Raw genomic sequence first — 13952 nt, 5'->3', positions numbered from 1 at the left:
CTTTAGAATAATTGTATTTGTAATCCCAATAGCACAGTGCAGCACACCTTTATTTCCTGGTGCACGGCTTTGCCAGAGCTCAAAAGACAGAGTTGTTATTTCAAGGACAACATATTTGCTGAGTTAGGTGGTGATGGCTTCCACAAGGATGCTATTACCTCTGAACAAGGACACGTTATTCCAACATTGGAGCTACCTATCATGAACTGAGTCTAAAGATAGCTTTCACTGATGAGCATTTGTAACCTTTGGTCTTTTCACATGGTGCTCTCTAAAAGCTCTAACAACTGTAGCTCCTAACATTAGGAGGTTATGAGTTCCAATTAACAGTCTTCTCTTACTAGGACATCAGGTTATATTCTGATGCCTTTGTTTTCCTTTCTGAGATTTCTCCTAAAAATTAAAAGAAATAATCTTCAAAACACTTGTTGATTACAGGGGACACGATGACATGTAAGTTTATTCTCACCAAGTACAGACATAGAGATTTTGTACCCTGCCCTTGATGAGTCTCTTATTTGCTGCTTTGTGTTTTTAGATGACTAAGAATGGCACAGTGGAATCAGAAGAAGCCAGCACTCTTACACTGGATGACATTTCTGATGATGACATTGACCTAGACAACACAGAGGTAGATGAGTACTTCTTCCTACAACCTTTGCCAACAAAAAAACGAAGAGCTCTGCTGCGTGCCTCTGGAGTGAAAAAGATTGACGTGGAAGAAAAGCATGAGCTGCGAGCCATCCGCCTCTCGCGAGAGGACTGCGGCTGTGACTGCCGAGTGTTCTGTGATCCAGACACGTGCACCTGCAGCCTGGCTGGCATTAAGTGCCAGGTAAGAGTTTGGATTTCAGGGCATCCAAAGACCAGATGTTATTCACCGCCCCCTAAGGAGGCAGTCATGGTATATATAATGAAGCTTCCCCCATGTAAAAGAATATTTTGTGGCAAGGCAAGACATGTAATTTAGGAAGAAAAACTAATTTAAGGACAATCATGGGAATACATAAAATGCTTACACATATAATATATAATTTGAAAGGCAACCCAAGTATCAGCTGAGTTAATTAAAATTATTTTATCTTGATTCTTGTATTATATCTGCTTATTTCATCTTTTTATCGGTATTCAAAGAGATCATGACATCCCTAACACTGGAGTGTGTATTTTTTGATCCACCCATGGAATATAGTATGATGATTAATTAGAGGTTGTTGGATTAGTGGAAAAATTACTAGATTGGGACCTCAGAAAACCAAATTGTATTCCCATCTTTGCTATTTGCCAACTATATGGAATTGGCAAGTCAGGTAAACCCTCTGGGGTTACTTCATTTATCTTTAAAATGAAGGAGCTGAACTAGGTCAGGGGTTGGCACACTGTAAGTTCACAGGCCAAATCTGACCTTGCTACATGACTTTGTAAATAGAGTTTTATTGGATCACAGCTACATTTTGTTTTACATATTTCCTATGACTGCTTTCTTGCTCCTACAGAAGATTTGAGTATTGTGGTTGCCTCAGAGCCCATATGGTCCACAAAGCCTGAAATATTTACTCCTTTGACCTCTGCAAATAAAAAGTTGACCAACCCTTGATGATTGGCAATTAGATAATTATCTGGTCCCCATTCATTTATAATGTCATTGCTGCCCTATAATTAGTGTCACTATTTTATGCAGAAACTTGGCTTTTTCAATAAGGAGAGAAACTCGGGTAGGCAAAAGAAGAGGACAGTGCCTATCTGCTGAACAGTTGCTTAAGATGGATTCACAGAAAAGGGATTCATAAATTTAAAAAATACAGATACATATTCTGGCTCTAATATCTACTGTACTTTTTACTGGGGCCAAGATGATTGTATTAGGATAGTCTGCCTTCTCTTCTACAGCATAGGAAATTCCCTGTGCTGGATAAGGTGACAAGCAGAGCAAGTTTTTTTCTCTTGCCTGCACTCTGGTCTGCATACAGATCGATCTGTGGAGTCTGAGACAATTGACAAATCTCTCATGAATGCCCTTGGATTGTCCAAAACTCCACCTCTCACCTGAGTGAGAGAGGTCAGTCCAACACTTGTTGATCCTTATCACTCTATCTCCAGTGTCCAATCACTAGAATAGCTTTGAGATATTGATGTAAAGTACATGCCCTTCCTTCAAGAAGATTGAATCTAATGGAATGGGGAGGAACTGGGGGATTCAGGACCTAAACACATGAGTCCACCAGTCATAGTCATGAATGTGCATATCCACTGGAGCCCTGCAGTTCAGTACACTCCAAATCAGATCTCTGAGAACTATTCTGAAAGAGACACTGTCAAAAACAATACCCTTTCTCTGGTGCCTTATACCATGACCCCAGAGCAATTCATTGACTATGCCTGACAAGCAGAAGAGGCCTATGGTGCCTCCCACTATCCAGCTGCCAACCCCTCTGTAATTGTTTGCTGCTCCTCTTCTGAAAATAGCACTGATAGCAGTGTGCCCTGCAATAGTTTATGTCCTGAACACAGGGCCAATCACACACGTATCTATGTACCAACCACCCCAAACAATGAAGAGGTAAGCAAATGAGGGTGTGTGATGCTAACTGGTGTAAGTCCATTTTATAATAAGCAAAGAGAAAAACAATTTTATAATGAGCAAAAGGAAAAGTTAACATGGGACATATCATATAAGTTAGATTAATAACATGTGGAGAGGAGTACAGTAAGTTTGCTTGTTTAAAATCAGGCACATGAGCTAGGATGCAGCAGAAGAAACGGGAACTTTGGGAAAAGACAGAAGCATTGGAAAAATGGGAGAAAAATTAAAGAAGTGGAGGGATGGGAAAGTGGGGAATAGAGAAAAAAGGAAAGAAAGCCGTGGAGTGGGTCAGTGAACTGAAAATACACACTTATAACCATAACCCATTTTCATTTTATTATAGGTATAAAAAGCAGTTAACTCTTATGTTTTAAGCCCTCACTTTCCCCTTTTCATTCCTATGTGAAGTTTGGTTGTCATTTGCTCTGCCCTACATGGCAATAAGTGGATTACTTAATTCAAAGAAGTTACTAAAAGGTTCCCGGTTTTTATTTGGTTTGTAATAGTTCCATGGTGCTAATCTCTGTTCTTCCTTCCAAGGTGGATCGTATGTATTTCCCATGTGGCTGCACTAAAGAAGGATGTAGTAACACAGCAGGTAGAATTGAATTTAATCCTATCCGTGTTCGGACTCACTTTTTGCACACAATAATGAAACTTGAACTGGAGAAAAACCGAGAGCAGCAAATCCCCACACTGAATGGCTGCCACAGTGAGATAAGTGCTCACAGTAGTTCCATGGGCCCTGTCGCCCACTCCGTAGAATATTCAATCGCAGACAGTTTTGAAATTGAAACTGAACCACAGGCTGCAGTGCTGCACCTGCAGTCAGCTGAAGAATTAGATTGCCAAGGAGAGGAAGAGGAAGAGGAGGAGGATGGAAGCAGCTTTTGCAGTGGAGTCACAGATTCTAGCACACAAAGCTTGGCACCTAGTGAGTCAGAGGAGGAGGAGGAGGAGGAAGAAGAAGAGGAAGAGGAGGAGGAGGATGACGATGATGACAAAGGAGACAGCTTCATGGAAGGTTTGGGCACCCATGCGGAAGTTGTCCCTCTTCCTTCAGTTCTTTGTTATTCTGATGGCACCGCCGTTCATGAAAGCCACGCAAAGAATGCTTCTTTTTATGCCAACTCTTCAACTCTGTATTACCAAATAGATAGCCACATTCCGGGAACTCCAAATCAGATCTCTGAGAACTATTCTGAAAGAGACACTGTCAAAAACGGTACCCTTTCGCTGGTGCCTTACACCATGACCCCGGAGCAATTTGTTGACTATGCCCGACAAGCAGAAGAGGCCTATGGTGCCTCCCACTACCCAGCTGCCAACCCCTCTGTAATCGTCTGCTGCTCCTCTTCTGAAAATGATAACAGTGTGCCCTGCAATAGTTTATATCCTGAACACAGGTCCAGTCACCCTCAAGTGGAATTTCACTCATACTTGAAAGGCCCCTCCCAGGAAGGGTTTGTCTCTACATTGAATGGTGACAGTCACATTTCAGAGCATCCTGCTGAAACTTCTTTGAGCCTTGCAGAAAAGAGCATATTGCACGAAGAGTGCATCAAGTCACCCGTGGTTGAGACAGTCCCTGTTTAGTACCTTAAATTATTCTAGGACCAACTCTTCTCCTATTTAAGGCACTGTATTTAATTGGATTTCCTGGGCTCATCGTTGTTTAAACTGAAGACCAAGAAAACTTGGACGGTGTTTAATCTTCCAGACTGTATTTTGTTTTTTCCTTTCTAGCCACATGACTGTGGCATTGCACAAATACAGTCTCTGTAGGGATTTTAGAAGATTTCAGACTGTTTTGATAGAAAATGCTAAATTTTAAAAATGCATATCTCACAGTTGCCTACCTGTCAAACTGTGTGAAACCTGCCAAGCTGTGTAGATCAGAGCTCCAAATTTTGGATTATCGGGCCTGTGCAAGTTTGTTAACTAAGGCTGGGAAGTAATAAGATTTAGAGTCCTAATTTTCGATATATCTGAAGATAATGGTGACTTTTTATTGTAAAAGTAATTATTGTAAGAAAAAGATATAACTGTTCCATGTGTATTTTATTTATGGTAGTGTAGAAGTTACGTTTTGGTGAAAATGAACAGCCGCATGTTCATTCCAGCTGAAGATACATAGCTAGTTCCACAGAGCATGCCCACATGGATTGCATCTGGAATCCATTCACATTTTTATGATCATGACTGATCAGATTTGCAAAATTCTGAAGGGCGAAATAGGCCTATTTTTGCTATTTTGGGCAAATAAATGATTCTATATGTGCAGGTCCTTACACAGTTTTCTTTAAAGTTAAGAGTTAGGACAATCCTCTGGGGAGAGGCTAGTTCACTGCCCTCCCTCAGCTGACTCCAGAGATGGAGGTAGAAGGAATTGCCTTTCTTTTTTAAACAGCATCATCTTGGTTCTTAGCTTGGACAGCACCTTTAAGCTCTAACCCCTACATCAAAATGCACTTTAGTGCCCCTTCACGGTACCTCGTGTGGGGTGGGGACTGAGAACTTTTTGAGATGAAAACATAAAAAAAAATTGTTTAAAGATCTTAACTATTATAAGATTCATATAGTTAATACAGAGGAATCATCCAATGATACTTATGAAGGGAAAATGACCTATTTTCCTTCGCCACTCTGAAGACCTAACTCAGTAAATGCAGAGGAGGCTGAGGAAACATGGAAGAGACACGACCTCAGCAACCAGCTTTTTCTCCAGCGCCATCAATCCATCCCTACAAAATCAGTATATAATGAGATTTCCACTTAGTGACTAGCTGATTGAAGGGGAGGGCCTCTACCCAAATACTCAACTAGGCCTTTCTTTTCTGAAGCTTTTCGATTTGTCTTGCCTGGGACAACTAGCAGAACAGTCCAAAATTCATTGCATACTTTCTAATTACCTCACATTCTCTTATTAAAGAGAACAGATAGAAATAAAACATGCACTCCCCAACTTTAGATAACCTGCACTTGGTTCGTAGGAGGACTTCTAGGATCCCGTTTTCCTGTAAATTAATTTAGGTAACTAAATAGTGTATTCTACCTTTTTTTTCCCAATGCAATTATGACTATGCTAAACCTGTTTCACATTTTTGACCTTCTATTGTTATATCACTTCACATGTTTTATAACTATTTGAACTGCGGACATGCCTTGCTATTCAGTGACTGCATCGCTACTTATTTTTTATGTCTTTTAGCCTTGGGTGCTTAGAATTATGGATATAAATATATTGTAGATCTCAATTTCTTAAAAGAATATTTTATTTAATTGAACTTAAAAATGCTTGATCTAGAGAAAGTCCTCCAATGGAAAAGTTTCTATTAAAATTTGTTTTGGGGAAAAAAATGTTTACTTGGCAGCTTTTGCACTGTGCAGTTGATTTCTGCCCCTTCTCTCCCCCTCCCCTCCATTGGGCCAAATTTATAACCATTAATATTAACATTAAAAGAGCTTTGGGTTTGTCTGTATGTAGGTTGCAGTCATGAGGTCAGGGTTGTTCCTTTTGAATGATTGGCCCTTTGAGCTAATCAGATTGGGGATTTGTTGAAATCTCAAATATATATATATATATATATATATATATATATATATATATATCCCATGTTGTCTGCAAAGTGGCAGTTTTTAGTGCTTAATCTCCAAATTCTTCCCCTTACCAATACAATCTAAAGAGCACAGGCTCAAAGAGAAAATGACAAGAGGCTATTGTTCCTTCATTCAAGCACATGAAAGGATCATGTGTACTGTATTTGCTGGACCATTACAAGCTCTTGAAGGATCTGCTTGTGAAGTGCTCTGAGGTTATTCTTGGAACATAGAGTGTGGGAGAGTGGGAAAGAGCCAGCTCCAGCCTGAGCAAAGCTGAAGGGTAGAATGACAGTCCAGTTTCTGAAAAGAGAGATATTTTAATTTCAGTTCAGCTTTATTTTCCTAAGATGGTATGAAGCCTACTTTTTTGTAATTTTTGGCTAGATCTTTGTTTTCTACCTTTGTTTCCAAAAGGATGCTTAAGAAAACAGTTTTTTCCCCCATCCATTCACCCGGGGTAGAAAGTCACTGCCCTACTGAGAAGAATTAACCTTCCAATTATAACCAGCTTCCATTCCAACTTTTCATACACCTGACTAACTTGTAAGCATCTCCCACAAATCACATACACAGGGTACCTACTAAAACTCTCCCATAAACCTAACACATACACAGGCATACACATACAAAATATATGCATATCACACACTTAGAGAATGACAGATTTCAGGCAATGGCCAATAGTAAGTATTGAGTTTCTCTGACCTCAGAATCTGGTTGGGCTTTATGATCTAAAAAGTGTGTTTAGAAAAAAGAATAATTGGTAAAGCTATAGCTTTAAAATATCAGGTCAAAGTTGCAAAAATACTAATGATGGAATCATTTCATTATTAGTTTTTTCCCAGAAAAGATGAGAGAGCACACGGTTCCATCTGACTTTTTTTTCCCATTAATAGCCCTTCTACTCAACAAAGAACTGCCCACATGCCAGGAAAGTGCTACAGTCCTTCTAAGCATTTCAAAATGGGGATCAAGCTAGATGCAGCCAGTTGGAATACTTAAGATCTTTATGCCAAGACACAATAACCTGACCTGCAGCTGTTGTATTGACCCCATAGTATATCTAGCCAAGCTGTCGTCTTTTGGACATACAACTTTTTAATCATTCACTATCACTTGCAAAGCTTCATACTCCAGTCCTGGCTGTTCTAGTACCAGTCCTATACCTTTAAATGGGGCTTAATTCCCAGTTATAATCCTGGCCAAATTGATTTGAAAGTCAAGTGGTTGAAGCAGCTTGCATCTCCTTTTTCATTCCCAATTTCCTTTGGAGAAAGAAGGTTTCCCCCCTTATCTCTTGATCATTAATTATTAAGACATGGGTAAAATTCATTTATCATGTGTCTTTTGGTTGATTGAATAATATAGTTACTTTTTGAAGGCCCATAATTTCTTTGTGATAAAACCGTTTTTTCCCAATGTGACAGTCACATATAAAATGCGAAACTAATGTTTCCTAGAATGATTAAAATCTTCACAATTATATATGGCCCTGCAATACTCCCTTAGTCCCTCCACACACACACAAAGAAATGATGAGTTGCAAAAAAACTAATTACAAATTAAGAAGCAAAGAGATTATGTTAAGTGGATATGTTCTTTAAAATTTTACAATGTAATAGATGACGTCTAGGCAAAATTTTGGTATGATTACCATTAAACAGGAAAACATACCATGCTTTACTTTCTATAAGTTGCTAATCACTGTTTCCTTGATTTTAATGTTTGATATTGTTGCACAAGTTTATAACTCTTTATATTTATATTTATATTTAAAATTTATTAACTATCAATTCTTCCTTTCAACAAATATGTACTGAACACCTGCTGTGTTAGAACAATTGTCTTGGGTAGTAAAAAGAGGGGAACACCACAGATTCTAAGGGATAATATTAATGAAGGGTGGCATGAAATAATCAAGCCTTCTCAAATCCTCTTAATATGAGATTTTTATCATGGGATATTAGAAAAACTGACATCAGTTCTTGTCTAATTATATGTGAGCTGAAACTAAAAGATACTTCTTTTTCCTAAATTGATGGAACTCACTGGATCTTCCTTCATCTCTCTCCCTCCATCTGAAATTTATGAATTAAATCTGGACTCAGCTAGGACTGAATCAAATGAAAAAGAAATTTTTGATTAATTGCTTTTTCAATGTTAAACCTATATAAGTGATGCTAAATTTACACCAGCAGACTCCTATCAGACATTTTCAAGGAGGGTTTGACTCATGCATAACCCAGGAAACATTTCAGGACACTTTTAAGACAATGTATGGAACATAATCACTCTTACTTCTATTTATAAAAAGCCTATCAAAATAGCAAAATCCTGTTCCAAGTTCCAAAGACATCACCTTGCAGCAGGTGGAAAACAGAGAGGTCATTACACTCTGTCACTTTCAGCTGGAGTTACAAACCATCAAATTAGCAAGCAATATAAATCAAATTTATATTCTCAGAAGCCAACAGGAGACTACCTTTTTAGAAGGTGTCAGGAAGCCTTCTCTTTCTCAAAATGTAACACAATATTTTTTCTTAAAATGGCATCTGCTGCTTATTCTCTTGAAGACAGTTTGCAGTGCCATTATAACCAGCATATTAAACACCAAGCTTAAATGGTAAGCACCTTTGTGCTTTTGAAGACAAGACTTGTCTATAATTTTAATTGGAACTGTTGGTTGTATTCTTACCACAACCAAACCCAAAGTTTAAAACCTGATCACTCTTAGGTCTAATACGAATTTGCAACTTCTGATTGCATTACTTTTTCTGAAATCTGCTAACTAGTGCTGGAATAACGAAAATGCCTAAGCCAAAATGCCATAGCTTTGCACAACTCATCAGATGTTTTCTGTGGTATTAAGGAATTTAGGTAACTTAATTGAATATCAGCAATTTAAATACCCACCAGAATTATGGAAGTAGCAGAGTGGAAGTGAGGATGGAATATAGCTTAATAAGTGGTGATGTCTTTTAGGAATTATAAAAAATGTTCAATAGATCTAAGCTAGATCTTTTTATGCTATAAAGACTAGAGTTACAAATGGCGGACCCAAACCTAGAAGGAACAGTTACAATGTAGACACCCTTTCAGCCCAGTTGGTGCTCACATCTGCTGACCAACATTCATATCAATTACATTTTTACTGTCTATAAGTCATTTGATGCTTTAGAATAATAAAAACACACCTACAGCATTCTAAATGAACTATTGTGTTAAAAAAAAAACACATTTTATATTAAAATGTCTGGTAAAAAGTACAGACATTTAAAAAAGCTCTTCTTTAACATTTTACCTACCAAATCTAGATATTCATTGTGACTACTTAAAACAGTCATTTCTAAATTTTACTTCAACTCCTTTCTTGTTTTTTTCAAACTAGATCATGAAACCCTCTTCCTAAACAATGTAGGTGTTTTTTAAATTCTTTTTTTTTTTTTCCGGAAATTCAAGCTCAGACATTTGAGATGACCTGTATTTTACCTAGTGATCAGTGCTGGGACTAGTCTAAGTCTGTACTGTCTTGGCATACCTCGGGTTTCCTATCCTGACAGTGGTAGTGCTGATAGAATGATGGGAAGCAGGAGAGTGGATTTGACCGGATTCAATGCCTAAACCAATATGTTTCAGTTCACTTTTCTATGTAGATTTAAAAATATTACATCTAGCCTAGAATTTTAGTATATAAACACACTTGTTGTATCCATGGGTAATGAGGTCATTTCCAAGATGTAAGTCACACTGGTGACTACTTACTATACAGGGTACTTGCTTTTATAAATTTGATCCTTTGCGTTGGTTTATAATTCAAGAAATGTCAACTTCACTGTGTCATCTTACATCATCCCTCATAAAAGTTTCTGGCAGGACTAAAGTTTCAAAGGAATATGATAGAATTTATTTTGAACAATATTTGTATTCAGCATGCTAATGATGTAGTTCCTCTCTTTGCATTACTCATTACCATGGTAATAGTTAAGTTCATTCATTAACTCATTTTAGTGACATCTGAGGCCATTTAAATATTTTTAAGACAATGTATATTGATTAGAAAGAGTTAGGAGAGAAATGTATGGTAGAAATGAGCCTTGCCATTGTCTAAGTTAATTTGTGTGACCTGACTGAACAGTTTGAGTTGTAACTTTGGAATAGCTTCTTTGTTAGAAGCTTTCTCTTTCGGTTTTCTACCAATATTTTTATCTGTCTTGGAATTATCTTAAAATATATTTATTAATGAGTATCTGGAAGAAAATTGACTTCAAAGATGTCTCTTTCAAATTTATCTAGGTACTTGTGATATATATAAATGTCAACTTCACTGTGATACAAGGTCACAATGTCACAAAGTGATACAAATGTCAACTTCACTTGTGATACAAGTATCTAAATAAATTTGGCAGTAGGCATCAAGTCCTACTGCACACTGGATAAGACCCCTACCCACCACCCTCCTTGTCAGGGGCATGGCTTCCGAATAATGGTTTTGCTGTGGTATCTACATAGGGTACCTGTGGAAAAGGAGTTTGAAATGTCTATCTTTGTCGTACATTGTATACAATTTTCTTTTGCTCCTCCTTTTTATGTGGTCACCAAAAAAAGCTTTTTTTCCTTAGCCATTAAAAAAGCCACCCCTCTTTAAAACAAATTTAAAGATCTATAGACGTTTTGCAACTTTATTTAATATAAAAGAGAAGAAAAAATAAAATCCAAATCTGAATTACCCTAAAGTGGAAAAACCGAAATATCTAAACTAGGAACTTGCTGCCTGGTTTAGTGTTGATCCTTGAGTCATTTATGGTATCCAAATGATATCTGAAGATGACTAATTTTAAGATATAATAGTTGGTAAAGTCATTTCATTTATATCTCAATAAAATAGAACCCACTGCCATGGATTACCATCTGAATCCTGATTCATTAAGCACTAGTCATGCCAAATGGGGATCTCAGAATAGTTTAATTGTTTCAAAGATACTCACAATGGCCAACTGTGCGTAAATAATGGAAAGATTCAGATTCTTCTGTATTCTTCAAATGTTACAGTCCTGAGACTAGGAGGGATCTCCAGAGGTCATACGGCTCATCGATCTACCACCAGGGAGGACTGTCACTCAGGCATGCCCAACAGGATAGATGGCCATCTATTCTTAACATCTCTAGGGAAGGCAGTTTCCTTGGCAACACAATTCAGCTCTCTTAGGTTTTCTCACAATAAGAAAATATCTTGGCCAGTCTTTGAGGGTTAGGCACCTGGCAACAGTTGTGGTGATTTGGGCCATTGTACTAGGGGACTCAAGGGAAGCTGGGTTTCCCTCTACGTTTGATGATTATTACTTCACTAAGCAATCATTTCATATGTCTCCCAAGAAATCAGATTTTGAGAGAAAGACATGGATACAGAGACAATGCTCAGTAACATGACCAGCTTTTGACAAATATGGCCTTATTGGGTTTTCATTTTTGTTGCTGTTGTTTGTTTCTGTGATTGCTCTTATGTCAGTAGGTAATGTCAGAAAAAGTGACCGATTGTTTCAGATCCCCAGTGACAAATACCAGAACTAGGATCAAGTGATTTGACTTTTAAGCTGTTGTATTTTCTGAGAAGTTACAATTACAAAAAGTAAGCATTTTCTACATTCTTACTTCTAAGTAAGTACCTTCTCATTAATCTTTCCTTAGCCTAAAATGACAAATAAGAATCCAAAGTTTTTCCACTCCTCCTGGGGGAGATAGGAGTAGTTGTGAAGAGTCTGTTGGAATATAATGTCTCCAGAGATTTACACAGCCACCATTTGATCCCAGCCTTTGTCCCTGTGTTATTTAAATAATGGCTGCTTGCTTTCTCAGGGATCAGGAAAATGATTTAAAAATCTGTCTTCTTGACGAGGCCCGAAAATGAAGGGAAGAGTCCTGGAGAATGGTGATTTTTCTGGTTACATCACTTGACTCAAGCACTCCCTGAAGCTTTCAGAACATTTTCTGTTTGCTCAGAGTTGACACCCAATTCAGAGTCAGAACTCTCCAGAAGATGAGGAGCACCCCCGAAATCAATGTTTTGTTTCTCCATGGAATTTTTTTCAATCTTGGTACAGCTGCATATCTCCCCATCTCGGACGCTCTTGTGAAACGACAGCCACATCAGTGTGGTTACTCCCCACAAATAACATTAGGGGAAAATGATCCTTTTTATTAAAAAAAAAAAAAAGGTAAATGCTATTGAATGATCATGTAAAGAATGTTGAATAAAATTTGGCCCATGTTTTAATTGACTCTAGGCACCTCTATGGGAATAAGTCTGAGGCATAGTTTGTGAAACATGTTTCAAAAGTGTTTGATGTATAATAAATGCTAGACATTTACAGTACAGAAATAGTTTAAAAAAAATAAACCTGTAGATTACAGCTCTGTTCCTAAGAACCTCAGCCTTTATTGTGTCTTAGTAAAGTTAATCTGCTTTATTTTTAGTTTATTGAATTTCTGGTGTAATAGCCTCTTAAGATATAACTATTAATACATATGTACTGGTTAATGCCTGTTTATGCAGAAAATGGCACTTTGTTCTTTCAGTGTGTTTCCTTCCGTGTCACAGGGTATATCAATTTGATAGATCATTTGACGTTTGTCAAAAATACATTTTTACCATTTAAGGAATATGTACAATTGGTTGCATAGACATATGTCACTTTTTGCAGTGTCTTTATCTTGATCATAGTTTTAGACATCAACTATGTCTCACTTTCCAACTGCCATTGAAATTTGGTACATTTGTAAATTCTGGTGGAATCTAGTGAGCTGAATGTACTGGTAGATCAAATGATCCAAAGGACTTGGGTGTTATCCTTCAGTCTGTGTTGAACCATTCAGACACTGGGAATGGTCCTTACACAAGGGAAGTCTTTTGAGAATGTCTGTTTTACTTTTTATTTGTTTGTTGCTGGCAAAAAAAAAAAAAAAGAGGCAACTTTAAATAATCAGAAAAGCTACTGAACTGTATTTTCTGATGTTACAATTAGTTTTATCTTTCAACTGATTCTTATTGTTACTTTTACTCAATATCAGCAGTGCTTCAATAGATGTTTATTAGATATGTTTAATCTAATGACTTAAAAAGGTTGAAAGGGAAGAAAATCAACTCCAATCCACACATACAGTCATGTTACACTAAGATGTCATGTTGTATGTCACACCATTTCTAGATTGATTTCTCTTGTGTATAAGTTATAACATCAAAAATGCCAAAGGGTATATAAAATAAGCTACAGTAATATTCAACAGAACTTATCCTGGACCTTATGTTGTAATAATTTATTTATATTAGCTGTAGTCTTCTGTATTTATATTTTCAGTATTTATTATGAATGACACGAAAATTTGTGTATTTATTGTGGCTTTTTATTGCAGTGTGTATATATATATATAACAAATAAGCATTTTTAAGTCTTATTCTTAAGTTTCTTTTATTAGTGGCACTTGTATTATGCTGTACTTTTTATTATATATTGTACAATATCTTGTCCATTTGTTTGCAGCAGAGTAAAACCGGTTTCTAAGTTGTATCTACTGTTGCATTTCTGTTGCGTGTTGTGTGACATGTTTGTTCTTACATCCTGAGATGCAATCCCTTAAGCTGTCCCAGCATACACAAGACTACCTCTCTCCCTCTGTGTAACAGATAACATTCTTGAAAAGTTGTGTTTGAAGCCAGTTCCTCTGAAATGGTTCATTACATTGTCATTTCAAAGATGTGTTAACTTTATTA

The 13952-nt window shown here is 37.1% G+C and overlaps 1 protein-coding gene across 9 annotated transcripts in view; it reads left to right on the top strand.

The window, feature by feature from the left end:
* CSRNP3 (cysteine and serine rich nuclear protein 3) overlaps positions 1 to 13749 on the top strand; it is a 218477-nt gene extending 204728 nt beyond the window's left edge. For all 9 annotated transcript variants that reach the window (XM_035306553.3, XM_008998775.4, XM_078327459.1 and 6 more), the window contains 2 exons: positions 539 to 835; positions 3125 to 13749. In XM_035306553.3, the coding sequence (XP_035162444.1) occupies positions 539 to 835; positions 3125 to 4180 (1353 nt within the window). In that variant the 3' untranslated portion in view covers positions 4181 to 13749. The remainder of the gene's footprint in view (positions 1 to 538; positions 836 to 3124) is intronic.
* Positions 13750 to 13952: the final 203 nt, after the last annotated feature.

This window comes from Callithrix jacchus, chromosome 6 (genome assembly GCF_049354715.1).
Source record: "Callithrix jacchus isolate 240 chromosome 6, calJac240_pri, whole genome shotgun sequence".
Taxonomy (NCBI): domain Eukaryota; kingdom Metazoa; phylum Chordata; class Mammalia; order Primates; family Cebidae; genus Callithrix; species Callithrix jacchus.
This window is presented reverse-complemented; position numbering and strand designations above follow the sequence as displayed.